The sequence below is a fragment of the Aulonocara stuartgranti genome (genome assembly GCF_965226115.1).
Source record: "Aulonocara stuartgranti genome assembly, chromosome: 13".
Taxonomy (NCBI): Eukaryota; Metazoa; Chordata; class Actinopteri; order Cichliformes; family Cichlidae; genus Aulonocara; species Aulonocara stuartgranti.
The window spans coordinates 8,818,268-8,844,098 of NC_138949.1; the positions used below are offsets into that span (position 1 = coordinate 8,818,268).

Here is a 25,831-nt window from a genome sequence, read left to right on the forward strand (position 1 = left end):
AGAAGACGTTACAGGTCTGTGAGAGCCAGAGATTTTCCTTGTTTGAGGTGACCAAATACTTATTTTCCACCCTGATTTACGAATAAATTCTTTACAAATCCTACCATGTGAATTCATGGATTTTTTTTTCACATTCTGTCTCTCACAGTTGAAGTGTACCTCTGGTGCAAATTACTGACCTCTGTCATCATTTTAAGTGGGGGAACTTGCACAATCGGTGGCTGACTAAATACTTTTTTGCCCCACTGTATAATAAATTAAAGACTAATGTGTACAGAAAGTACAATAGAGACCATAAAAGAATGACAAGGGGTTGAATTTCAAAACCTGCCATGTCTCTGCTATACAAAGCCAAACATTGTGAAAGAAAATAAAATAATAAATGGCTGCTTTATGAGTCTCCTTTCTTTCCAAACGTCTGTGAAGCTTATTAGTCATCCAGGTCATTTGTCTTTTAGATGCAGATGGACCACCGAGTCTTGTCCCATGGAGGTGGCTCTTCTATGTTATGCCATACTTTTTTGAAGTGGCTGTTTGGTCTCTCCAATGTGGAGGTCTGGGCATTCCTCGCTGCACTGTACAGCATACACCACATCGTTAAGTTTCTGTTTAGAAGTTTTGTCTTTGGGATGAACCCGTTTCTGTCTGAGTGTGTTGCTGGGTCTGAAATATACTGGGATGTCGTGCTTGGAGAAGACTCTCCTGAGTTTTTCTGATACACTGGCTACATGGGCTTAAATCTGGGACTCTCCACCATTTGACCCTAGAACTGAAGAAGTCAAAGTCAAAGTCAAAGTCACCTTTATTGTCAATTCTGCCACATGTACAGGACATACAGAGAATAGAAACTACGTTACTCTCAATCCCTAGATAAAATAGCAAATGAACATTTAAATATAAGAGTGATTAAAAAATGCAGGTAAAATAATTAAAAAGTAAAAATTTAAATAAATAAAAGAAGCTTCTCAGATGAGAGGTGAAATGTCTTCAAGCAACTTAAAGAAGTCCAGACGCTTTGCTTTCCAAGCTCCTTAGACTTTCTTTCCAAACCTTTAAACAAAATGTTTTTTTTTTAAATAACTATCATTTGCACCATATTTCATGTTCCAAAAATCATCTGTCATGAATTAAATAAGATTTAGATGCAAAAGCAAACATAATCTTTATGTGTTACTTACATTAATCGATCGATGGATCAGTTAATATATCATAATATCCTTAGGAAGTGTTGTGCACAACCACTGAGAAACTAAATACTAATACAGAACCATATTTTTTATACACCAGTTTAAAAATTACCATACACATTGGTCCTATAAATGCCATGCATTATCGAAATATCTGGTATATTGCATCTTTTATGCTGTCTCCTTTTGCATGCTTCTTCCACCATTCACCCCCAACCAGTTGCAGCAGATGGCTTCCCCTCCCCGTGCCTGGTTCTTCCTGTTAAAAGAGAGGTTTTCCGTCCCACTGTCTCCAAATTGTTTGCAAGAGATTGTGTGCATGTTGGCGTTTTTTTCCCCCCAATAATTTTAGTTATTTGATATTAAGATGACAGAAAGCTTCAAAAGAGACTGCAACATCCATCATTTGTAGCTTCATCTACAAATGTACCCTTCTCTATGAAGCCAGAATCACTCAGAGCAAAAAGTTCAAATTTTTGCAGCAGTGTGTTGATTTGCATTTTGCAGAGACCATAAAACAAAACCAAATCTGTCTCTGCTGTACTGTAAGTTGTATCCATGCTGTCCAACACCTTTTACCTTTTGCAATAACACTTTTCATTTGAACTGTAATGCTTCCTCTGCTGCTGTTGCCTCCACATGGCCGCTGTGCTATGATGCACATGAGTCACTTTCACTCCAGCATCAACCTGTTGGATCAAGGTCCTCAAGGGATTAGGTAGAACTTCAGTCTCTGCCGTCCCCTCTGTTCAGCAGGAAGTAATGAGGTCAGAGCTTTTAACGTCTACTTTGCACGCTCTCTATTTACATTTTAATAAAGCCGTTTCACATGAGTTGGCTGACTGAAATGCAGTTGAGAGCAAGAGGCTGTTTGATGGTGCATTTAGGTGCTCATGAGGGGAAAAGGAAGATGTGAAAACCCTTCTTAAACTAGTTGAATCATTAAATTATAACTGCATGGATGTGCATTAATGTGGATCGCCAGGACCTACTTGGAAGCTCAGTTTTTTTCTGTCTATGCGGGTTCGGTGCCCGTTATTGAAGATAGCTGTTGCGTTTTGCCCTCTTGTGTCCCAAGCTACAAGCTAATAGGAAATGCGACCAAATGTTAAATAAAAAAAGGGCAAAGAGCTCTTTATTAATATTTGCCTTCACACACACTGTATTAAATGGGAGCATTGGAGCAAATAGTGTTCCTTCAAAGTGTTCATTGTTGAAGAAATTCTAAAGGCAAGCCCTTATCCCTAACCTTAACTACATATAAACAAATCAGGCTTCAACTGTGGATCTTATTTAGTGTACATACCCACAGTTGTGTGTATTTGTGCTTTGTCCACAGGAAAATGTTTCTCTGGCAGACATCCTTTCTTTGCAGGACAGTTGTCTGTCTGAGGAGGAGGTGTGGGCAGTGTGTGCAGAGTGTGTTCTGGCCCTGCAGAGCATCAGACCCTCCCACCTCTTCCACACACTGTGCATAACACCAGACACTTTGGCCTTCAACGCCCATGGGAATGTTTGCTTCATGGAGCAGCTCAGTGGTGAGTCTATAGCTCAGGCTTGTGTCCTGTGTTCCTTTTTTAGACATTAACCACCTTTGTATATGCTAATTACAGGCAGTTGTTATTGTTTCTGACTATTTTCAGGGCATTTTTCATATATATAGAATTTTACTTGTCACTTGTTAGTAAAGCTGAGTGCTGAAGCTCACACATGCTAAAGGGAGAAATCAGTTTTATACTTTGAATATAGCAGATCAGATCAGAGCTACAGATTGTGCCTAAATTGCAGCTCGAGCTTTTTTTTCTGACATACAGAGAACAGGCGCCTTTTTCCCCCCTTTAGTGATTTGTTGCCCTGATCTGTATCACTTTCAATTTGCAAATTTCTGCCTGAAAATACTCTGTTAGTGTCTCACTGGATGCGTCGCGCTTTGCCGAGGTCGGCAGGTCTGCCCTGATTTGCACAGACAACATCTTTTACCCATCACAGGGCTGCAAGGCCCAGTGACATTAAATGAAAATACTCTGTGAGCAACTATTAAGCCTCACCTCTTCTATTCTTCTTGTCTCCTTTGCATCTCATCACATATATGAGCGCTTGCACTGCAGCGTGCACATACTCCGTCAGAAATTGATAAGCATTGATTAGATCAACAGGGTTGCCAGGGGGATTGTTGTTGTGGTAACAGCGTGGATAGCCTAGCAGCACTCGGCCCGCTCACACTCGCAAACACTTCACAGCCGCCGTGGCATCCGTTAAAGTGGTTGCATCCATTTTTAATTTCCACGCATCTCTTCAGTCAGTAATAGAGACGCTTTGAAGTGATGTCTTGATTACTCTGTCAGCTGAAATTCTTCGCAGTCTCGTTTGTTGCCATGCTTTATTGGATTGTGTTCAGTCCGTTGGCTATGATTCACACTGCGAGAAGAGAAAGAAACTGCAGTGCTCACATTACCCTTCTTGCGTTAGTTCTACTGAATAGAGTTCATCTATATCGTTCATCAGTGCACCGCATTCCCAGCTGTCCTTGCTGCACGGCTCCCTATTGATTCCTTTTAATTGAACTGTTTGTCAGATCGCAGTGCAATTTCAAGCAGACACATGGTGTATTGGTCAATCCCATGCCCACACACACAAACAAACGGGCTCTAACGCTGTATCACAGAGTGACCTTGAGGGGCTTTGATGACGGGTCTCAGTGGGAACAACAGTTGCAGCGACACTTTAATGCTGTTTATTTCAGATGATTTACTATTGCGGTAATATCAGGAAGGTAATTGGATGTCATGGTGGGTGTTTTGGCAGCGTTTGCATCGCCAGAGCAGAGACACGCTAACAAAATGTGCTCTAATGGTTTTTTTATACAGCGATGACCAAGAAAAGCCGCGATTTTTCCCACAAGGTTTCACATCGCAAGCTGTTCAGTTTGTGATGAAACGGTGCCGGCTGTGCGCTGTGGGAAATACGATCAGCACATTTGGAAAGCGTGATGAATCTCTGGTATTGCTTGGCTCATGCTACCTGTTGTGTTAAAATGCTGTAGGCATACATGACTCACCAAGCTCCCACCATCACCCTGGAGGCAACTGCGTCACTGACAACGGCTGTCTTTTTTTTTTTTTTTTTGTTACTCGCCTTCATTGCCCATTTCACTGTGTTACAATATGTCCTGACTTCTTGTCCTTTTTTCTTTTTTTCTTTTTTTTTGTTCTTGTCTGCCCTTTTATCTTTAATGTTTGATTGAAGATTGAGCTTTTTTGATATATATATATATATATATATACATATATATACATGTATATATATATATATGGAGCTGGATAGCGTAGTGGTTAGACTACACGCCTTTGGAACAGAGGATCGCTAGTTCGATTCCTGCCTGGGGCGTCTGTATCCAGTAAGGGTCCTAAGGCTAGACCCCCTATGCTAAGCAAGCCTACCGCAGACATGAGCGAGACAGATAAATATGAATGCCGGCTCGGACGTCGCCCGGATCAACAAGGTCCGTGTCAGGTGTTGAGGAACCAGGGCACCCTGACGAAAAGTGGGCTACTGGAACAAGAAGGCATCGGTGGGCAATACCTACAACCACGATTACCGACACTAACAAGCTGATCTACAATACGGCAGCAGTGATCAGTGAGATGCTTGGCTACAAGTTGAACAGCGACAAGGGGCAGTACCCTCCATGGAGAAGGAAGCTAGAGGGCAAGATCAAAGTAGCACGGAGGGAGGTTAGCCAACTAACGGAGTTGCAGCAAGGTGCGACAAAGAAGGTGCATAAGAAATACAGCAAGCTGTCCATACCTGAGGCCTTGGAAACTGCCAAGCAAAGACTCACAGCCTTGGCCAGCCGCTTGAGGAGGTACACCAGAGAGATAGAAGGCAGGAGAATAAACCAGCTGTTCTCCACAGAACCAGCAAAGGTGTCCTCTCAGTGGCAAGGGAACAATAAGAGAACAGCACCACCAAGGATAGAGACGGAGCAATACTGGAAGAGCATATGGGAGAAGGATGCAACCCATAACGGCAATGCTCAGTGGCTAGAGGATCTGAGGGCAGACCACAGCGACCTCCCTGAACAGGGTCCAGTAACCATCACAGTGGCAGATATCCAAGAAAGGGTCTCCAGTATGAAGAGTTGGACAGCACCAGGGCCCGACATGGTTCACGCCTACTGGCTGAAGAAGCTGACTGCACTCCACGAGCGTCTGGCAGCACAAATGAACCAGCTGCTAGTTAACGAGAGACACCCGGAATGGCTAACCGAAGGTCGGACGGTCCTGATCCCCAAGGACCCCAACTACCGACCAATAACCTGCCTCAGTACTACATGGAAGCTCCTGTCAGGCATCATATCGGCTAAGATGAACAGGCACATGGGTCAATACATGAGCGGGACACAGAAAGGAATTGGCAAGAATACCAGAGGCGCAAAACACCAGCTACTGGTAGACAGAACAATCAGCCGAGACTGCAAGACCAGACTGACCAACCTGTGCACTGCCTGGATTGATTACAAGAAGGCCTATGACTCAATGCCCCACAGCTGGATACTGGAATGCCTAGAATTGTACAAGATCAATGGGACCCTAAGAGCCTTCATCAGGAACTCAATGGGGATGTGGCGTACAACACTAGAGGCCAACTCCAAGCCCATAGCACAAGTCACCATCAAGTGCGGGATCTACCAAGGAGATGCTCTGTCCCCACTGCTGTTCTGCATAGGCCTGAACCCCCTCAGTGAGATCATTAACAAGACTGGCTACGGATACCGACTACGGAACGGAGCAGTTGTCAGCCACCTCCTGTACATGGATGACATCAAGCTGTATGCCAAGAGTGAACGAGACATCGATTCACTGATCCACACTACCAGGCTATACAGCAATGACATTGGAATGTCGTTCGGACTGGAGAAGTGTAGTCGGATGGTAACAAAGAGAGGGAAGGTAGTCAGAACTGAGGGGATTGAACTACCAGAAGGCAACATTGCAGACATAGAGGACAGTTACAAATACCTGGGGATCCCGCAGGCAAATGGGAACCATGAAGAGGCCGCTAGAAAGGCTGCAACCACCAAGTACCTGCAGAGGGTCAGGCAAGTCCTGAGGAGTCAGCTGAATGGTAAGAACAAGATCCGGGCCATCAACACGTACGCCCTGCCCGTGATCAGGTACCCTGCTGGGGTAATAGGCTGGCCAAAGGAGGAGATAGAAGCCACTGACATAAAGACAAGAAAGCTCCTTACCATGCATGGAGGGTTTCACCCCAAGTCCAGCACCCTGAGGCTGTACGCTAAGCGGAAGGAAGGGGGCCGGGGACTGGTGAGTGTCAGCACCACAGTCCAGGATGAGACAAGGAACATCCAAGAATACATTGGGAAGATGGCCCCAACTGACCGAGTGCTCAGTGAATACCTCAGGCAGCAGAAACCCAAGAAAGAGGAGGGAGACGAGGAACCATCATGGAAGGACAGGCCCCTGCACGGTATGTACCACCGGCAGATAGAGGAGGTGGCTGATATCCAGAAATCCTACCAGTGGCTGGACAAAGCTGGACTGAAAGACAGCACAGAGGCACTAATCATGGCAGCACAAGAACAAGCTCTGAGTACAAGATCCATAGAGGCTGGGGTCTATCACACCAGGCAAGACCCCAGGTGCAGGCTGTGTAAAGATGCCCCAGAGACAATCCAGCACATAACAGCAGGGTGCAAGATGCTAGCAGGCAAGGCATACATGGAACGCCATAACCAAGTGGCCGGCATAGTGTACAGGAACATCTGTGCCGAGTATAACCTAGAAGTCCCGAGGTCAAAATGGGAGATGCCCCCAAGGGTGGTGGAGAATGACCGAGCTAAGATCCTGTGGGACTTCCAGATACAGACGGACAAAATGGTGGTGGCTAACCAACCGGACATAGTGGTGGTAGACAAACAGAAGAAGATGGCCGTAGTGATCGATGTAGCGGTTCCGAATGACAGCAATATCAGGAAGAAGGAACACGAGAAGCTGGAGAAATACCAAGGGCTCAGAGAAGAGCTCGAGAGGATGTGGAGGGTGAAGGTAACAGTGGTCCCCGTGGTAATCGGAGCACTAGGTGCGGTGACTCCCAAGCTAGGCGAGTGGCTCCAGCAGATCCCGGGAACAACATCGGAGATCTCTGTCCAGAAGAGCGCAGTCCTGGGAACAGCTAAGATACTGCGCAGGACCCTCAAGCTCCCAGGCCTCTGGTAGAGGACCCAAGCTTGAAGGATAAACCGCCCGCAGGGGCGTGCTGGGTGTTTTTATATATATATATATATATATATATAAACAAAATACAGTGAGAGAGAAAGAAAGAAAACTAGAAGGAAGAGTAGAAGGAACTAAAAGGAGAGTGGGGTAGGCAGGGTTTGTGGAAATGAACGGTCGTGAGAGATTGGATCAAAATGTCAAAGGAAGAGAGAATGCTAACAAGGTAAGGGAGGGACTGATGTTGGTGATATTGTTGAAATTCCAAAATAATTATTAGAAAAGGGGATAAAGGATGAATAAATTAAAGAAAAGACATGAGGAGGGGAGAGAAGAGGGAGGATGATATGGAACAAAGGAAGAGAGAAAGAGGAGATGAAAATGGGTAGGTGCAGGAGATGAAAGACAAGGGGAGATGAAAAAGCAAAGTATGAGAAAAGGAGTGACAAAAAGAGAGGTGAGGAAAGAGCAATTTAAAAGAAACGGAAGGAGTAAAATGAAAAAAGATGGGGAAAGAAAAACAAGCAGAGAGTAGAGAGAAGGAAAGACAAGGAGGGGAATGATGAAAGCAAAAGGAAGGAAGATGGCGGGAAAAGATGAGTGAGTGAAAGAACAAAAGAGGAGAGGAGTCAAAAAGTTTAAGAGGTCTGGAGAGGAGATTGGAAATAGAGTAAGGAAGACACGGGAGAGGAGAGAGAAGGAAAGGCAAGATGAGGGGAGAAGAAGAAAGCATACAGGTGAGTCAAGGCTTGAGAACAAAAAATCAGGTGAAGTTAAACATAACTTTAAAAAAAAGGATGAGTTGAAAGAGGTGATAGAAAAGGAGGTGAAAGGGGAGAAAAGCACAGAAATTCACACTGACCTCTGAACACCAGGAAGAGATAGCCTAGCTCTAGCAGACAAGCCCCCAAATTGTCCTGACCCACTTTATTCCCCTTCTGCCTTTTCCGTCTTTTCCTGAGCTCACTCGAGGGAGTGGATGTTACATTCGTAGTGATGTTTTCGTGCATCTGGATGTCCAGTCTAAGCGTCAACCTATTTCAGGAGGACAAAGTGAAGAATGCAGAGCTGCTCCTCTGTGCCTGCTTCCCTGCTCTGATCAGCAGATTGCTCATGTCTTGTTTGCCTGGGATTATCTCTGACACACGCATTAGGCAAATGAAGGGAAGCGTCTGCACTAGCCCACTGGACCGTTGTGGTTTAGCGTGCTGGGTGCATATTTCTCTGATTTGCATCTCATTATGGGATATGCTTAGCAAGTAGGTTACAGTACAGAACTGACATGACTGTACGTCTGAGTGTTTACATCAAATGGCCCGTTTGTTCCCCACTTTGATGAAATGATGATGTTTGCATGCTTAATGGTGCAGTTAATTGGTATGCTTTCAACCTGCAGACGATCCAGAAGGCTCCTTCGTGCCGCCTGAGTTTGACAACACGGGCAGCACGTTTGAGGTGAGAAATGCTGAATCTTCTTACTCGATGTGGTCAAAGGGACAGTGCAGTCATTCACCCCTGGGAGTTTCTCAATACAGCACACAGTGGTGATGTTGCTGAAAGAGAGGAGAGTGTTGTTTGTTCTCTGCTCTCACCTTAAACTCCATGCAAGACAGCAGCCATTCAGTTATATGCCCACCTCTGTGACCTCGAGCTGTGAAACAGTTATATTTGTGAACTTCCTAATTCCAAAATAGTTTATATTTTTATAATTTTCACAATAAATTCTATCTGTATGTCTGTAATAATTAGCCCTTTTTTTCTCTTTATTCCCCCCTCCAAGTATGCACAGTTTATGGCGGCTCTAAAACAGCTGTTATTCATTTGAGCACACAATTCAATAAATGAAACCATTTATTTCCAAAGTGAAAGCTGTGCGTTACATCTCTGAAGCTTTAAACTGAATCCATTTATATCCATGGTTTGATACATCACATAGAGACTGAGATGTGGAAATCACTATAGATTCTGGCCAAGTCAGTGACATTCATTTTATTGATTATATGCTATTTAGAAATATTCTGCAAATAGTCATACAGACTAATGTGTAGTTACTTACGGCAAGAAGGTTGTGTTTTTGGTAGCATTTACGTGCATGGCATTCTGTGTGTACACACGATCGCTCGAACGGTTGTGAATGAATTCTGATAAAACTTTGTGGGGAAACTAGGAATCAACTAAACTAGGATTCTTACAGACTGAAGTGAAATGGACCAAAATTGATTGATTGATAATACTTTATTCATCCCGAGGGAAATTGGGTTAAGGCTGCCAGCCGTACCAGCGCCATCTTACCCTTCCGACCATACATGAATTACACAAACATCACATGGGGAAGACAGGTCAGAGAGGTATAACAATGGAAAATGCACAACATGAGGAAAGACCATACCAAATCTGTTAAGAAACACTGTAAAAAGCACTGTATAAAAATTTTAGATGTCATGTTATATTTGACCTTTGACTGCTCTTTCTAGGTCAGTAGATTGAACTGAATGTCAAAGTGATAACTATGTTTCTTAATGTAATTATTTCCATTAAGAACATAAAGGCACATAGGGAATGATGTATGGTGATCCTAAATAGCGCGTTATTTTATTATGACTGTGTTACAGTACATACATAATAACTTGAATACGTGTGCGATGTTCCTAAATAATGATTATTTGCACAAATTTCAAGAGTGTAAAAATGGTTTGGCAGGAACTAAAACAAAACAACTGATTACATGTTCACGTCTATGGCAATGTCATGCATACAGTTTGTGCAGCTGTAAATTTAACACCAGAATATAAAGTGTGGATTCATTATGCAATGCACAGGTTTGCATACCTGACATACTTTCAGCTGAGAATCTACACTGGCACATTATTGTTATTGTTCAGAGTAAATTATCAGTGATCTAGGCAGGTGTAAACAAAACCACTTTTATGAAAAAAGTCCGACTTCCCAGCCATAGTCGAGGTTTTTTTGTTTTTGCACCTTGTAGCCGCTGTGCAGATTAACAATGTGCCATTGAGCAAACTGTCCAGATGAATATCATTTATTATTAATCACTGTGTATGTTGATATTTCATCACAGTTACGTTTCAGGCAGGCACACTTTGAGAAAAGCCTTTTTAAATATTTTAAATGCGTGTGTGCTATCTGCGATTTTTAACCAAATAGCAGGTTACACACCATTTTGCCACTTTTGATTACTCATATACGCACGGTCAATTTCACTGCAGTTGAAGAGATCTGCTGCGAATCCTGCCCTGAATTACACTTGACTACATTATTCTGAGAGGTGTTTCTAATTTGTTTTCCTCCCCATTTACATTCACGGGCGGTGCGAAATGTCAGAGACACCTGAATATAAAGCAGTTCAGTCTACACCACCACTAAGTGTGACCTCACTGCTAAAACATTAACACCTACATCTGTGTCAGCAAGAACATGGCAGTATATTATGTACACCATAACAGAAGAGTTGTATCGGATTACATTATATTCATTTTGGATGGGTGGATTAGCAAATGCTTCTTTGCTTTGAGTCAGTCTGAAGTGCAGGAATCAGCCTCACAGCTCATGCCTGATACACGGTCTGACCTCTTTTAACTGACTATAATCCCAGACCTCAGTGATTCACTTGGCTGGTACACAGTATCATCATGACAAACACAAACTGTGTCCACAGCTATGAAAATAAGCTTACAGTTTAATTCAACCCAAATTTCCCTTTAACATTCAGCAGTCTAAATCTTAAAACAGACTGGATCGAGTTGTTCTTCTGACTAATGCGTTTAAGCACGAGCCTCTTTATCTACTTTTCATTGTAAGGTGCTTGCAGCTCCAGGTGTAAACATGTCTGAGTACTCTCCTCTGCACATTTATCTTTGTTCCTGCTGCAATTCTTTTAAAAGTAAGTCTGCATTTCTCTCACTGGGCTTAATAAATGTTCATCTCCATTATGTATCCTTTTTCGCTGTGGCTGAGTGCAGCTGTGTAACCACTCTATTCATCTTTTTAGACTTCTCTGTACATCTATGTCTGCTGTATTATGGATACAGCACTGAAAAAACTTTATTGTTAGGAAACAGACAAATGCCTTTCATGCGACTGAATTCTAAAGCTTTCTGCTTCCTCCGTAGAAATGCAGAATTCAAATGTGAAAGTCGCACTGTGCCACTGAGCGGTGCGACTTTTCTCACCACCGCATGAATACATTTGCAGCAGACTTATGTAACTGGATTTCAAAGTAAACTGTGCGTTCTAATTTTTTGCAGTTTTTCTAAAGAACTTCTTCTTCTTGCACATTTGTTTACCACATAAGTATGGATCGAGCCCACTTCAACTGTTGGGAGCGATAGTTATGTGTGGGTCATGAACTCCGGAGCACCTGGTACATATCCACTGCTGTCTCAGGGCTGACCATAATATCCACTGTCAGCGAAGCAAAGCAACACAAAGGCTCCGTCATAAATATGCCTACATGGCAGCGATGCATAGCAATTATGGCCTATAAAGTCGTTACGGGATAGAGTGTTATTTTGAGCTTTTCTAAACTCATTCATGGATTCAGATCTCTGTGTGTACTGTAAATTCACAGCTGCAGCTGCTTCGTGATAATGACAGCGTTGTCTCCCTGTCTGCCCCCGGCTACAGGGCCATGTTTATTCTCTGGGCTCTACGCTTTCTGCCGCACTGAACTTTGTCATCGAGCCAGAGCTGGAGGCAGATCTGGGAGAAGAAATCCAGAGGCTGCTGGAGCAGATGCAGGAGGAGAAGCCTGAGGACCGGCCGCTCCTGCAGGTACAAAAAAACCTGCTGACTCTTTATTACTGTTAGAATGATTTATAGAAAGCTGCGTGGTTTAAACTGCATGAGACAGCTGTGAAATAATTAGAGGTCTCGCTTCAGAAGGCGTTTTGTCCTGGGATCACACTAAAATCATTATAACTTTCACACAAATGGGAAAATTGGGTGATTTGCCTTTTTGACATATAGTGAGACAGGAAAATATGGTTAAATATGAAATGTGTCGTGTTGAACAAATAGGAAAAGAACTGAAAAGCAGTATCTCGTCATGATCTAATACGATGGATAATGATTGGCCAATAGCAATGTGTAGCCTGTACCGATGCTTTCCTCACATATATCAAGCCAAACAGTACATCCCAGCAGAACACGGAATCACTATTGCTTTACAGTCAGAACAAATATATGGATACTTTGTGTGATTATTGTAGTATTAAATCATGTCTGCTTTTCAACTATTAGACAAACTGACAGTCCATATTACTCCAGTCAGTCCGTGCTCTTGAGCAGCATCAAGTGGAAATAATGTGTCACTGCAAGTTTTGCATTTCACTGTCAGCCTCTTACAAGATAAACCTCAATGAAAAAGAAAAACAGAAGTAAAATTGCTCATTCTAAGTGGAAAAAGGTGTTATATGATTGTAATATGTACTACAACTTTATGAGAACCCTCTCAGAAGTCTGCGTATAAGCATACAGAATAAGGCTCATGAAGAGCTCATGGTAACAAAATCGCAAAAAAACCCAGCAACTAGTCAATGATTATGAGCAGTCATCCCTCCAGAAACAGCTAATTGGAAGGGGTTGCCAAAACACCCAGGCAAAAGTCCAAATCTAGAGATAAACAACAGATTTCAAAAAGAAAAAAGGGAGATTAAACACTGAAAATATAGACAAAACTGCATAAACAGATAAAAAGTCCAAAAATGCTCTACAGCTCTAACATAGATGCCAATAATCCAGTGAATATCCACGCAGTGAAACACTGTGTATGTATGTGATGTATGAAAAAAATATGTAGGAGAAATACATTTATTCACAACTACTTGAAAAAGTAGCACATACACACGGTACTATGTATGTGTTGTCTGTTCATGTGTTGCAAACCTGCAAGTGTAACACTCCCACAGGACATCCTGTCTCTGGCTGAAGGACGGCTGTCCCGCACCTCCTCTGCAGCTGTATGCCGCAAACTCTCCTCAGTTGGACGACGCGTGCTCTCCATTGAATCGGTTTCAAACTTTCAAGGTTATCATGTTCATCACGTGTATTCAAACAGATCGCCGCTTAGTCTCTTCCGTGATTTCTCCTGCTGTTATTTTCTTTCTTTTGGCATCCACAGATGGGCAGGAGAGCTCCTGGGAGGCGAGATGGCAGCATTCCAAACCTAAATGTCTTCTTAAAAGACTGAGCTCAGATGACAACACCAAAGATCAGCATGACAGTTCTGTTAAAACAAATGGTCTGTCCAGGCAGCAGGTATGGAGCAAGTTTTTAAAAATGTAGCAAGCAGCTGGAGGAAGAAATATTTTAAAAACCTGTACTGCCAGCAAACAGCTTTTCCAGAATGTTATTGGTACCTATTCAGAGCCGTTTCATAATTGAAATATATGTTTTATTTCATTTTCTGACTGTGTGCTAAATGAGCTAGTGATGCAACATCATGTCAGAAAAGTTATTGGCAGATTTAAGCAACATGTTAACACATTCCTTAAAGGAATCATATACAGTATTTAACTGTGTTTGCAAAGAGTAGAATATTACTATACAACTTGCTTTACAAGATTTTATTTACATTGTTGTTAGAATTTCAAAAGCAACTTCTACTATATATACCCCTATTAGATTACCAGAGTTTGTACAATCATAAAGAGCTTGAAAGTCAATATTTGGTATGATCACCTTTATTCTTCAACACAGCTTGAACTCTCTTAGGCAGCTTTCTTGGAATTTCTTTAAGTAATCTTCAGGAATATTTCTCCAGGCTTCATGAAGGACAGTCAGAGCTCTTCTTTGGATGTTGGCTGACTTTTATTCTGTTCTCTGTCACGATGATCCCACACCACTTCGAAAAGGGTGGTGTGGTCCATGACAAAGCCGCCACCGTGTTTTACAAATGACATTCACTGTTGTACCTCTCTCCAGACCTCCTCTGTGCATATTGACAATGATTTGAACCAAAATAATTCATCTCTCCATAAAACCTGTTTCCACAGATTCTCAGTGCAGTTCTTGTATTATTTGGCACACCTCAGCATTTTCTCCTCGTTTCCCTTGCTTAGAATGATTTCTTGACAGTTTCTTGATCATCTGAAGGGTATCTCTCAGATCTTAGCTGGATTTGCTCCAGTTTCTGAAGGACATGACTTTTAGATAGTGTTCATCTGCTGCCATAGATCATTTTTTAGCTCTGTCTTTTCTTTTTTTTCCTCCTCTTGTCCAATTACCTGAAATTTCTTTAAGGACAGACTGCAGGACAGACCTTCAGAAAGCCTGAATAACTATTGCTCAAGAAAACTTAAAAATACAAGAAAGTCTGACTGCTTGAAAGAAAAACATAAAGAAATGTAGAGTGGCTTAAGATCTTTGGGCAGTGCTGTATATTTGCACTGATGCTCATATTAAGCTTTGCAAAAGTTTCAAATCATAGGGACCTAATTTCTATCAGTAATCCCTAAAAGCTCGGGCTTCAGATGCTCCAAACTCTTTGGCCATATTTGTATCCATAGATCTGTGTGATGTCAGAGAGAATATCTTCATATGGTCACCTTAGGCACAAAACTCCAGAATACAATATAAAATTGTAAAGCATAACAATATCAAGAAAAAAAACTATGGAGTTGAAAAAGGGCAGAATTGAGATTTATGTTCTTTCCATTTCAGTTTGCTCAGCTATCTAAACTATGGTTTCTGTTTTACCATCTAGATAATTAAGTTTATTTTTTGCCTTCAAAACAGCTGAAACCAATCATAATGTTCTCGATCTGCAGCTGTGTGGGGGCTGGGATTCCACTCTCTGGGCTGAGGACATGGAGGGCAGTGAAAGAGACAGCTTGATCTTGACAGATGAGATGGATTGCCGTTCTCACAACAGCTCCCCAGTGAGGAGGAGAGCGCAGCAGAGGCTGAACAGAGTGAGGGGGGCCCTTAACCGCTCCTGTTCTGTCCCGGACTCCAACAACCCCCCCTGCTTCTCCCCTCCAAGTCACGGAGACATCAGTATACCGGTTTCAGACCTCACTGAGATAGGAGCAGACGAGCACTTGAGCTGCAAGTCTGTGTGGAGTAACAGACTTCAGAGATTCAGCCGGGGAAAGTCCTGTGAGACGTACCCACACTGTAACAGTGAGGACTGCTGGGAAATGTCCAGAGAAACTGAGGATGCTGCCGAGACTGAACACACCAATATTCAAGAGTGCCACGAAAGTCAGTGTGAGGAGTGCGCCCAGGACTTCATACAGGACTTTGTGCAGGAAGTACAGGATTCCTCGTCCTGTACTTCCCTGAACATGGAACAGGACTCTTCTGAAGACCAGACTTCACTAAACCACAGTCTATACATTCCTAATAACTACATGACCAAAAGCATGCTGTTCCTGAATGAAGAATCTCAGGATGAGGTTAGCCATTGCCAGACAGCCTTTAAATTTATGGCTCTATGCTCACATCACATATTTGCTTGCAGAAAAACAACAGAGGTCTCAGGTGAAGGCTGAAGTGGGCTCAACTTTTTTGTATCCTCTCAAAAAAGCTTTGAGTTGGCAGTTTTAGAGGAATAAGAAGGGAAGAGCTGGGTTCATTTCATAGTCTTTAACTGCATTGTATGACCTATGTCAGTACAGGATCTTTGCTCATGTTAAGATGGCTGAAAAGCTTTGGTGAAAAATGCTTGAGTGGACGATGATGATAATTTAAGATTGTTGAGCTTTCACCATGCAGCTAGCCAAGGAGGAGATTGCTAAGATTATTAGGGAATAAAAAAAGTCCAGAGTACTTCGCACCTTCTAAAAAAAAAAAAAGGTGGAGAGAGATACAGTATTGTAAAACTGTTACCTGATTTCAGATTTTTGCAAATAATTAATCCTCTTTGAAACAGCTTAGTCAGATGAAAAGCTCACCCACACATTTTTCACACCCGCAAAACCATAAAATTAGAGTCAAGTGACAGAGTAATCACATAGGTACTCAGCAGCAATAGAAGCATTAAAAAATAGATTGGAATTGCTCCAGTTAGAGTTAATTAGGCCTTCTGAGGGAGCATCTGAAACTCTTTAATCTGTAACACATTCCCTTTTTAAGATTGGTTTGTTCTTGTTTTCTTTCCAGTGGATCTCTCTAAGAGAGTTGCTTGCTCGTTGTGGACGGAGGCTGACAGTTAATGAGCTGTGGGCTCTGTGTTACACCTGCCTAACCTCACTGCAGAGCTACATTGACTTTCCAGGTGATTTTACCCACTGTGTTCACAAAACCAGGAAGAAACTATCCCTGCAACAGCAGTTTTCTCTTCATTTTAGAGCTAGCGCTTACAATAGACTGGTAGAAAGTTCCAAAGCGGAGAGAAAAAAACTGACTAGAAATATTATGCAAATTACGTTGCATGGTTCTAGCTCACAATTCTTCTGTGCAGCTGATTTCTCTCTTTTCTGTTAGCCTATTTATGCCTGGACACGGCGCATGTGGGCTGCAAGGGAGAAGTGCTTTTTTTGAAACCTAAAAACATAGGTAGGTACTTCTTAGTCATCTGCTGTTGTGTTTTTCATGTTTTTTGGGGAGGGATTTGCAATCTCTAGTTGTATACTCTCAAAATACTCACTGAAAATGCACTCTTATCCAACGTGTATGAGTATATGTTGACTTTAGGAACTAACTGTAAGTGTCCTTTGCAGGATCTAGAGATGAATTTTATCTTGCTCCTGAATATCAAGAGCATGGAATTGTAACAGAGAAGGTCGGTCTGTCAGAACTGCTTTCATTAATTTTTAAAGCGAAATTTTAAATAATTTATTTCAAATTAACCCCCACCCGCTTCTTTTTGTTCTCGTCTGTCTTTGCTCAGGTTTGCGTGTATGGGGTTGCTGCCATTCTCTGGGCCACAGCCAAGTTCAGTTTATCACCTAATCAAAAACTGGCGATGCCTCGGAAATTAAAGAGACTGCTCCTGGAGATGGCTAAGAGGACGCCTATCGAGCGACCTACCATCGACATGGCTAAAAAAGTATCATAACCCATTATTATTATTATTATTATTATTATTATTATTATTATTTAAAAAACATGAATTGTCACCTTAATCTAACACTATGAGTTGCTAGTTTTTCTCTAATGAAAGTCTTTATGTGGTTGTCAAAGCAAATTATCTGTGGGGCTCTATGCCTGACACTGCCAGACAAGAAAACCCTTTATCACTAGCTGGCTGTTACTCTGTTTTCTTCTTTGAACACATACAAAGTCTTTTACCACATTAGCTTCAAATGAACTATCACAGTGCTTTTTGAATTCCTGAAATTTCTGACAAGAATGTCTCCAGCTAGTGATATTTTTGTCATCAGAAAGTTATTGTAAAAATACAACATGACAATTTGATTTCAGTATTTGTGCTTTTTTTTGTTTTTGTTACAAATGAAAATTGGGTTGTAAAACTTACATTTAGAACAAACACGCTGGCATGTTAAACAGAAGCCCGGAGTTATCTTACAAAGGTAGGTGCTTATATTTATAGAATAGAATTAATGACTTTTTTTAAGCATTTAAAATGCAGTACAGAATTCCCAGTGCCATTTTAGAGGCCACGGGGAGTCTTTACTGTTGTTAGTTTAAGAGCACTACTGAAGATTTCAGAACAATACTACAGACTTTTTGATTTTTGATAGCAAAGAGCCACAGCAGCAGCTTGATTCCATTGATATCATGGTTTCCTCGTGACCTTTGCTGTTGCACAAATTATTTTTTTCCGTATTTCTGGCCTCTGTGGTCTCTAGAAGACTTGGAGGTTTTTGTAAAGCTTAGGACATCGAATATTTCCACTTATGAGCAAATAAAAAATGTCAGACTATGCAACTGTGGCTTCAGTACTAATTAGCATATGTTAACATGCTAAACAGGTTTGTCGGGTTTTGAGTTTTATGGTCAGATATAAAGTCATGGTAAAAAAAAAAAACCAATGTATCCCATCTTTAAATTCTAATGTTTTATTTATCAGGACATAATAAAAAAAAAGATCTGATCCTTACCAGGACTTAAAGTTAGTAAAATACAACAGATAAATTGCAGAAGCAGTATGTAAAAAACTACCAAACCAAATGATTTAATAGCTTGTAGAACTAACTTTATCAGAACCTGGAGTCTTTGTTTCATAAAAGACTTTATGTGTCATGGCTAGACGGTCCTCACTGATCGTCTTGCCAATTTGTTGTGGTGTTTGTGTGTACTGTGTCGTGTTCTCCTCTCCATCCTGTGCATGTGTTTTTCTGCTGGAACATGTACTTCCGGAAGCCGTGGCACGGAACGGCAGTTGACCGGAGGGGAGTGTCCTGAGCTAGAATCATCGCACCTGTGCAGAATTACCTTGCCAGCGCAGACCTATTTAACGGGGCGGTTGAGTCACAACCAACGCTGGAACGTTGAACTAAACCGGGGTTCAGGGATTGGAGGAGGAGCCGGCACCAGGAGTTGTTGTGGATTATTACTGCACTGTCACCGTGAGGAGAGGTCGCCGTATCACTGCACTGCCCTTTTTGGATTATAGACTCGAACTGTTAACTCACCTTTTCACTGTAAATAAATCCACTGTCATTCTGCAAGGAGTCTCGCACCTGAGTCCTTTAATCCAATTCTCCATGACACTCTCATGTCATTGTGGAGGAATTTTGGCCCACTTGTCTTTCTGCTTTATTTTATAGAGGGGTTGATTTTATTGAGGTTTGAAGCCATTCATTCACCACAGCATTTCAATCAGGTTGAGGTCTCAACTTTGACTGCACCATTGCAACACCTTGTTATTTTCCTTTACGGCTATTCTGTTCTAGATTTTCCTGGCATCATTGTCCTGTTGCTTGACCTAATTTCAGCAAAAACTTTCAGCCGTGCTGCCATGTTCTATCTATAGTGAAAGGCTGGTTGCATTAAGAGATCTGATATTTGATTGGACAATCAAGTGTCAGTAATGAAAATAAAAAAACAAAAAAGGGTCAAGCAGTTCAGCCCTGCTTTCCTCCAGGGCATTTTGCTATCACACATTACAATGATTCAGACCAGCAAACTGACAGAACCTCTGCTTTTACAGAAGTGGTCATACTTATTTATAATCAGTTTAATAAATGCAGTTGATTTGCAACACCCATTTGATACTGTATGCCCCCATGCATTCAGTACTATCCATCCATCCTTTCATCTTCTTCTGCTTATCCGTGGCCGGGTAGCAAGGGCAGCAGCCTAAGCAGAGAAGCCCAGACCTCCCTCGCCTCAGCCACCTCCTACAGCTTGTCCGGGGAAACACCAAGGCGTTCCCAGGGAGATATAATCTGTCCAACGTGTCCTGGGTTTGCCCCGGGTCCTCCACCCGGTGGGACATCCCGTGAAGACCTCACCCAGGAGCCGCCCAGGAAGCATCCTTGTCAGATGCCCAAGCCACCTCAACTGGCTCCTTTCGATGTGGAGGAGCGGCAGCTCTACTCTGAGCCTCTCCCAGATGGGAGAAGTCAGCCACCCTTCAGAGGAAGCTCATTTCCACTGCTTGTATCCGCGATCTCGTTCTTTCGGTCACTACCCACAGCTCATGATCATAGGTGAGGGTAGGGATGTGGATCGACCAGTAAATTGAGAGCTTTGCTTTTACACTCAGCTCTCTTTTTAGTACTAATGACATGTTAATGTAAAATGCTAAAAGAATTAGTCAAGCACCAAATACAAAGCAAATACAAGCAAAAATGTATTTACAATTTATCATACATTTATTTCTAACTTATGTTAGAATACTAAACTATGAAGTTTTCTATAAATAAAGCCCATTTTGATTTTGTTTATCACTGTGCAGATATCACAACTTCAAAGAGAAGCATCATTGCTTAGAGTAATCTCTTTTTTCCCTTGTCATTATGTCAACAAAGAACTCTGTGACAAATGCCATAATTTACTGTTACTGTTACCCTGTCAATCCTTTTTAAAGGGTTGCTGCGTGTTTTTTTTTTGTTTTGTTTTTAACCCTTGAGCTATTTCAGGAGAGAATTAGTTCTGACATTATCCATATCTGTGTATGAAGTGCCTTGTATTGCTATCACACTTACTCTCATGTGGATCTGTTCCAGAGCTGTTGTGACTACTTATCACGCCAGGGGACAAATGCTGAGACTGTCTGGAACAACCTCATCAGCAGAGTTCACCCGGTAAACCTTTTTTCATCCATCCATCCATCCTCATCCGCTTTATCCGGGGCCGGGTCGCGGGGGCAGCAGCCTAAGCAAAGAGGCCCAGACCTCCCTCTCCCCAGCCACCTCCTCCAGCTTATCCGGGGGAATACCAAGGCGTTCCCAGCCGAGAGATATAATCTCTCGGCTGGCCCGGATGGCCGGGAGGGGCTCACCCTATCTCTAAGGGAGAGGCCAGCCACCCTTCGGAGGAAGCTCATTTCTGCCGCTTGTATCCGCGATCTGGTTCTTTCGGTCACTACCCACAGCTCGTGGCCATAGGTGAGGGTAGGGACGTAGATCGACCGGTAAATTGAGAGCTTCGCTTTTACACTCAGCTCCCTCTTCACCACGACGGACCGGTGCAGCGTCTGCATTACTGCAGCTGCAGCCCCAATCCGTCTGTCGATCTCCGGCTCCCTTCTCCCATCACTCGCGAACAAGACCCCGAGATACTTGAACTCCTCCACTTGGGGCAGGAACTCATCCCCGACCCGGAGTGGGCACACCACCCTTTTCCGGCTGAGAACCATGGCCTCAGATTTGGAGGTGCTGATCCTCATTCCCGCTGCTTCACACTCGGCTGCGAACCGTTCCAGTGCGAGCTGGAGGCCCTCACCCGATGAAGCCAACAGAACCACATCATCCGCAAAAATCAGAGATGAGATTCTGAGGCCACCAAAGCGAAAGCCCTCCGCCACTTGGCTGCGCCTAGAAATCCTGTCCATAAAAATTATGAACAGAACCGGAGACAAAGGGCAGCCCTGGCGGAGCCCATCACCCACTGGGAACGAGTCCAACTTATTGCCGGCAATGCGAACCAAGCTCTTGCAACGGTTGTATAGGGATCGAATGGCCCGTAGCAATGGGCCAGACACCCCATATTCCCGCAACACCTCCCACAGGACACCCCGAGGGACACGGTCGAATGCCTTCTCCAAGTCCACAAAACACATGTAGACTGGTTGGGCAAACTCCCATGCACCCTCAAGTATCCTGGAGAGGATAAAGAGCTGGTCCAGTGTTCCGCGACCAGGACGAAAACCGCATTGTTCCTCCTGTATCCGAGGTTCGACTAGCGGACGAACTCTCCTTTCCAGAACCCTGGCATAGACTTTCCCAGGGAGGCTGAGGAGTGTGATCCCCCTGTAGTTGGAACACACCCTCCGGTTCCCCTTCTTAAAGATGGGGACCACCACCCCGGTCTGCCAGTCCACAGGTACTGCCCCTGATCTCCACGCAACATTGCTGAGGCGTGTCAACCAGGACAGCCCTACAACGTCCAGAGCCTTCAGGAACTCGGGGCGGACCTCATCAACACCAGGGGCTCTGCCACCAAGGAGTTGTTTAACTGCCTCAGTGACCTCGCCCCCGGAAATTGGCGGGTCATTCCCCTCATCCCCAGACTCTGCTTCCTCCTCGGAAGACGTGTCAGTGGGATTAAGGAGGTCCTCGAAGTATTCCTTCCACCGCCTGACAATTTTCTCAGTCGACGTCAGCAGCGCTCCGCCAGCACTATACACAGTGCAGGTAGAGCACCGCTTTCCCCTCCTGAGACGCCTGACGGTTTGCCAGAATCTCTTCGAGGCAGTCCGAAAGTCTTTTTCCATGGCCTCTCCGAACTCCTCCCACACCCGAGTTTTTGCTTCAGCCACTGCCCGAGCCGCATTCCGCTTGGCCTGTCGATACCTGTCGGCTGCCTCCGGAGTCCCACAGGCTAACCAAGCCCGATAGGACTCCTTCTTCAGCCTGGTGGCTCCCTTCACCTCTGGTGTCCACCATTTGGTTCGGGGATTACCACCGCGGCAGGCACCAACCACCTTGCGGCCGCAGCTCAATGCAGCAGCTTCGGCAATGGAGACGCTGAACATGGTCCATTCGGACTCAATGTCCCCAGTCTCCCTCGGAATGCTGTTGAAGCTCTGCCGGAGGTGTGCGTTGAAGATCTCGCGGACTGGGGCCTCTGCTAGACGTTCCCAGCACACCCTCACTACGCGTTTAGGTGCACCAGGTTTGTCCAGCGTCCTCCCCCGCCACCTGATCCAACTCACCACCAGGTGGTGATCAGTTGACAGCTCAGCCCCTCTCTTTACCCGAGTGTCCAGAACATAAGGTCGCAGGTCTGCTGATACGATTACAAAATCGATCATCGACCTACGGCCTAGAGCGTCCTGGTGCCACGTGCACTTATGGACACTCTTATGTTCGAACAGGGTGTTCGTTATGGCCAAACTGTGATTAGCACAGAAGTCCAATAACAAAGCACCGCTCGGGTTCAGATCAGGGAGGCCGTTCCTCCCAATCACACCCCTCCAGGTCTCGCTGTCGTTACCCACGTGAGCATTGAAGTCTCCCAGCAGGACAACAGAGCACCCTCCAGCACCCCCCCCCCCCCCCCCCCCCCATGGACTAAGGCCCGGCCACCAGACGCTCGCCCTCGGGCACCCTCCCCGGGCCTGGCTCCAGGGCCCCGGTAACCCTATCCCGGGCAGGGTAAACTGTTCCCTCGGTGTCCTTTTCATAAGGGTCTTCTGAATCGCTCTTTGTCTGGTCCCTCACCCAGGGCCAATTTGCCATGGGAGACCCTACCAGGGGGCAAAAGCCCCCAGACAACATAGCCCCTGGGATCCCTGGGACACACAAACCCCTCCACCACGATAAGGTAGCGATTCAAGGAGGAGCTTTTTTCACCACAGATATATTAATGCTGTTGTACCTGTGTATTAGTAAAGTGTCAGTGTCAGCTTCTTGTGCTCAGTGTCGGTTGTGTTTTGTGTCACTGAATAGTCAGTTCTAGTTGTCATGAACATATTGTATTTTCTTTTCAGCCAACCTTAAAATTCTCAGATGCAGAAGATTTGACGACCACTGAAACATGCCAAAATTCATGTGAAGAGTCTGCTGAAAACAACAGTGGTAGGGCAGCTTTACTTAAGTAGGGATGACCCTCGTGCAATACATTTTACTTTAACATGTACAATATTTTACATATCCTAAATGTATGAAATATTAGGAAGCCCCCTCTGAAACAAACTAATAAAAATGTATTTGGTCTCATTAATTTGAATCAGAATTAAAGCTGATGGTATTTTGTACATTGCACGAGACAATATCACTGATATTGTAAATGGCACTGTGGTAACTGTGTGTAGGCTTTGTCCCCATGGCCACTGAGAGCCGACTGGCTCCTGTGCCTGGCCCTGTTCCCCACAGCTATCCAGTCAATCAGGAACTCCAGCTCCCAGAGGCCTTCACTTCCACCGCCACACACTTCACCCCCATCATCCTGACCAGTGAAGGAGGTTTAGAGGGGGGGGACCAGCATTTTTCAAATGACACTGAAGGGTAGGAATACAAAAGTGATATTACGGGTTTACATTATATTAAACAACAATGATCAATCTATTTGTAAAACAAAGGTTTCAGAACCATTTTTGTAAATACACTAATGTGCTTTTTTTTCTGAGCGTTAGATGGGAGGCTGGTTAGCCTAGCTTAGCACAAAGGCTAAAATCAGAAGAAAAACAGCTAGGGTGGTTCTCTTTAAAGATAAAGGCCTAAAATTGGGCCGTACTAGCAAACACTTTTTAAAGCAATCAAATCATTTTGATAGTATAAACCAAAATGTCAAAACCACAAGCTGTAATTTCACGTTGACCTTCTTATTACGTATAGTTACTTGTTGTCATTGTCATGGTCATAAGAATGTTTGTAAATGATCTGGCAATGAAAATAAAAGTCACTTGTTGATCACTTGACACACCAGCTCTGGTTTTGGGAGCTTGGATCACATAAAAGCAGAAAAATTTCTGAGGCACTCTGTTGATTAGAAATATAAAAATATTGCAGCTATGTAAATGGTTGAATTTACAGTTTTGTCGTCTTTCAATTGTTTTGTTTTTTTGGGGTTTTTTTTAGATGGGGACCTGGTCTGTGACCACTTGCAGGCCGTTGCCATCTGTAAAGCAATATTGTTGCAATATAAGATGGTGACAAGACAGCAATAGCATGCAGTCAGTCAACACATTGCTCTATGTATTAAACAAACATATACATTTTCTGTTGGTATTAGTGTCTTACAGGCACATATATAAAAATATATCAACAAATGGTAACATTTCACTTCTCTAAATCTTGGTAAGCCAGTGAATGAAAATATTTTCCATGAATGCTGAGACAGTTTGGTAAAGTATATAGCTATGATCCATCAAAAAGTAAACAAAAAAAACATTTACAATAAATGTTATGCACCTAATACCTATGAGAAATGATTTGATTGACTGTCTATTTTACAGGACTATGGATGGATTCACCAAAGGCAGGGATCAAATTGTGAAAAGCAGCCTCGATTTCACTCCACCCTCTGAGTACCAACTTCCTCCACAAACTGAACCCAATCTCCGTACTCAGGAGAAAACTACATCTTTTACAACTTCTAGCAGCAAGATGCTGGTCGACTCCCCTTCTGCTCTCCCTGATATATCTTATCTCGAAGTCTCTGTTTCTCTGCCATTATCCACTAACCTCAATGGTTGTGGTATTTTCAATAATTACCTCTTTCGGCAGAACCCCACAACAGGGCATCTTTCTCTAGTGCCTGTGCAGGTCAAGGCTCCCGAGTCTGTCCTCGGGTTGGATATAAATCTCTCCTTGGTCCCTCAGCCTTTGCAGGGGCTAATCACAGAGAGCACTGATGGTTCGTTTATTGACTGTCTTAATGTGCCTGTTAGGCCTGGACCACAGGAGTATGAACCACCATCATCACATTTTAGTGGAAGCTCAGTCATTTCCGACTCCTGCATGGAGCACAGTGTGCTTGGAGCATACAAGGTCCAAACAAATCCAAGAACACAAGGTGAGAACCAGTCTGCTCGAACATCCAGCTCCCCAGATGTCCACCCTGCCTTAAAGGAGGTGATCGATCTGTTGAAGGGGGAGTTTTCCCTTGATGGATATTTGGACAATGGGCATGAGGACATTGCCATGGGTATGTATCTACAGATAGTTATATTTATATCTGTGGGTAGGCATTGGATTTCATAAGAATTTAAAGGATTCCGATTCCATAATTGATATTACTTTTTGGTTTGATTCCTTATCGATTCATGTTGAGTTCTCATTGGCTCCGCTTTGAGAGTCACGACCATATCTAAGTAGTATTAGTATTTTTGCATCTTAGAGGTATTTCTCCTATTTGCTGCGATCAGTG

At 43.5% G+C, this 25,831-nt stretch overlaps 1 protein-coding gene across 1 annotated transcript in view; it reads left to right on the plus strand.

Annotated features, from left to right (window-relative positions):
- kndc1 (kinase non-catalytic C-lobe domain containing 1) overlaps positions 1–25,831 on the plus strand; it is a 50,786-nt gene that overhangs the window by 4,943 nt on the left and 20,012 nt on the right. The window contains exons 2-15 of the mRNA XM_082557161.1: positions 2,527–2,725; positions 8,820–8,878; positions 12,068–12,214; positions 13,351–13,468; positions 13,563–13,699; positions 15,211–15,840; positions 16,547–16,661; positions 16,871–16,942; positions 17,107–17,168; positions 17,277–17,435; positions 20,524–20,601; positions 23,451–23,538; positions 23,775–23,967; positions 24,918–25,609. Of these exons, the coding sequence (XP_082413287.1) occupies positions 2,527–2,725; positions 8,820–8,878; positions 12,068–12,214; positions 13,351–13,468; positions 13,563–13,699; positions 15,211–15,840; positions 16,547–16,661; positions 16,871–16,942; positions 17,107–17,168; positions 17,277–17,435; positions 20,524–20,601; positions 23,451–23,538; positions 23,775–23,967; positions 24,918–25,609 (2,749 nt within the window). The remainder of the gene's footprint in view (positions 1–2,526; positions 2,726–8,819; positions 8,879–12,067; positions 12,215–13,350; positions 13,469–13,562; positions 13,700–15,210; positions 15,841–16,546; positions 16,662–16,870; positions 16,943–17,106; positions 17,169–17,276; positions 17,436–20,523; positions 20,602–23,450; positions 23,539–23,774; positions 23,968–24,917; positions 25,610–25,831) is intronic.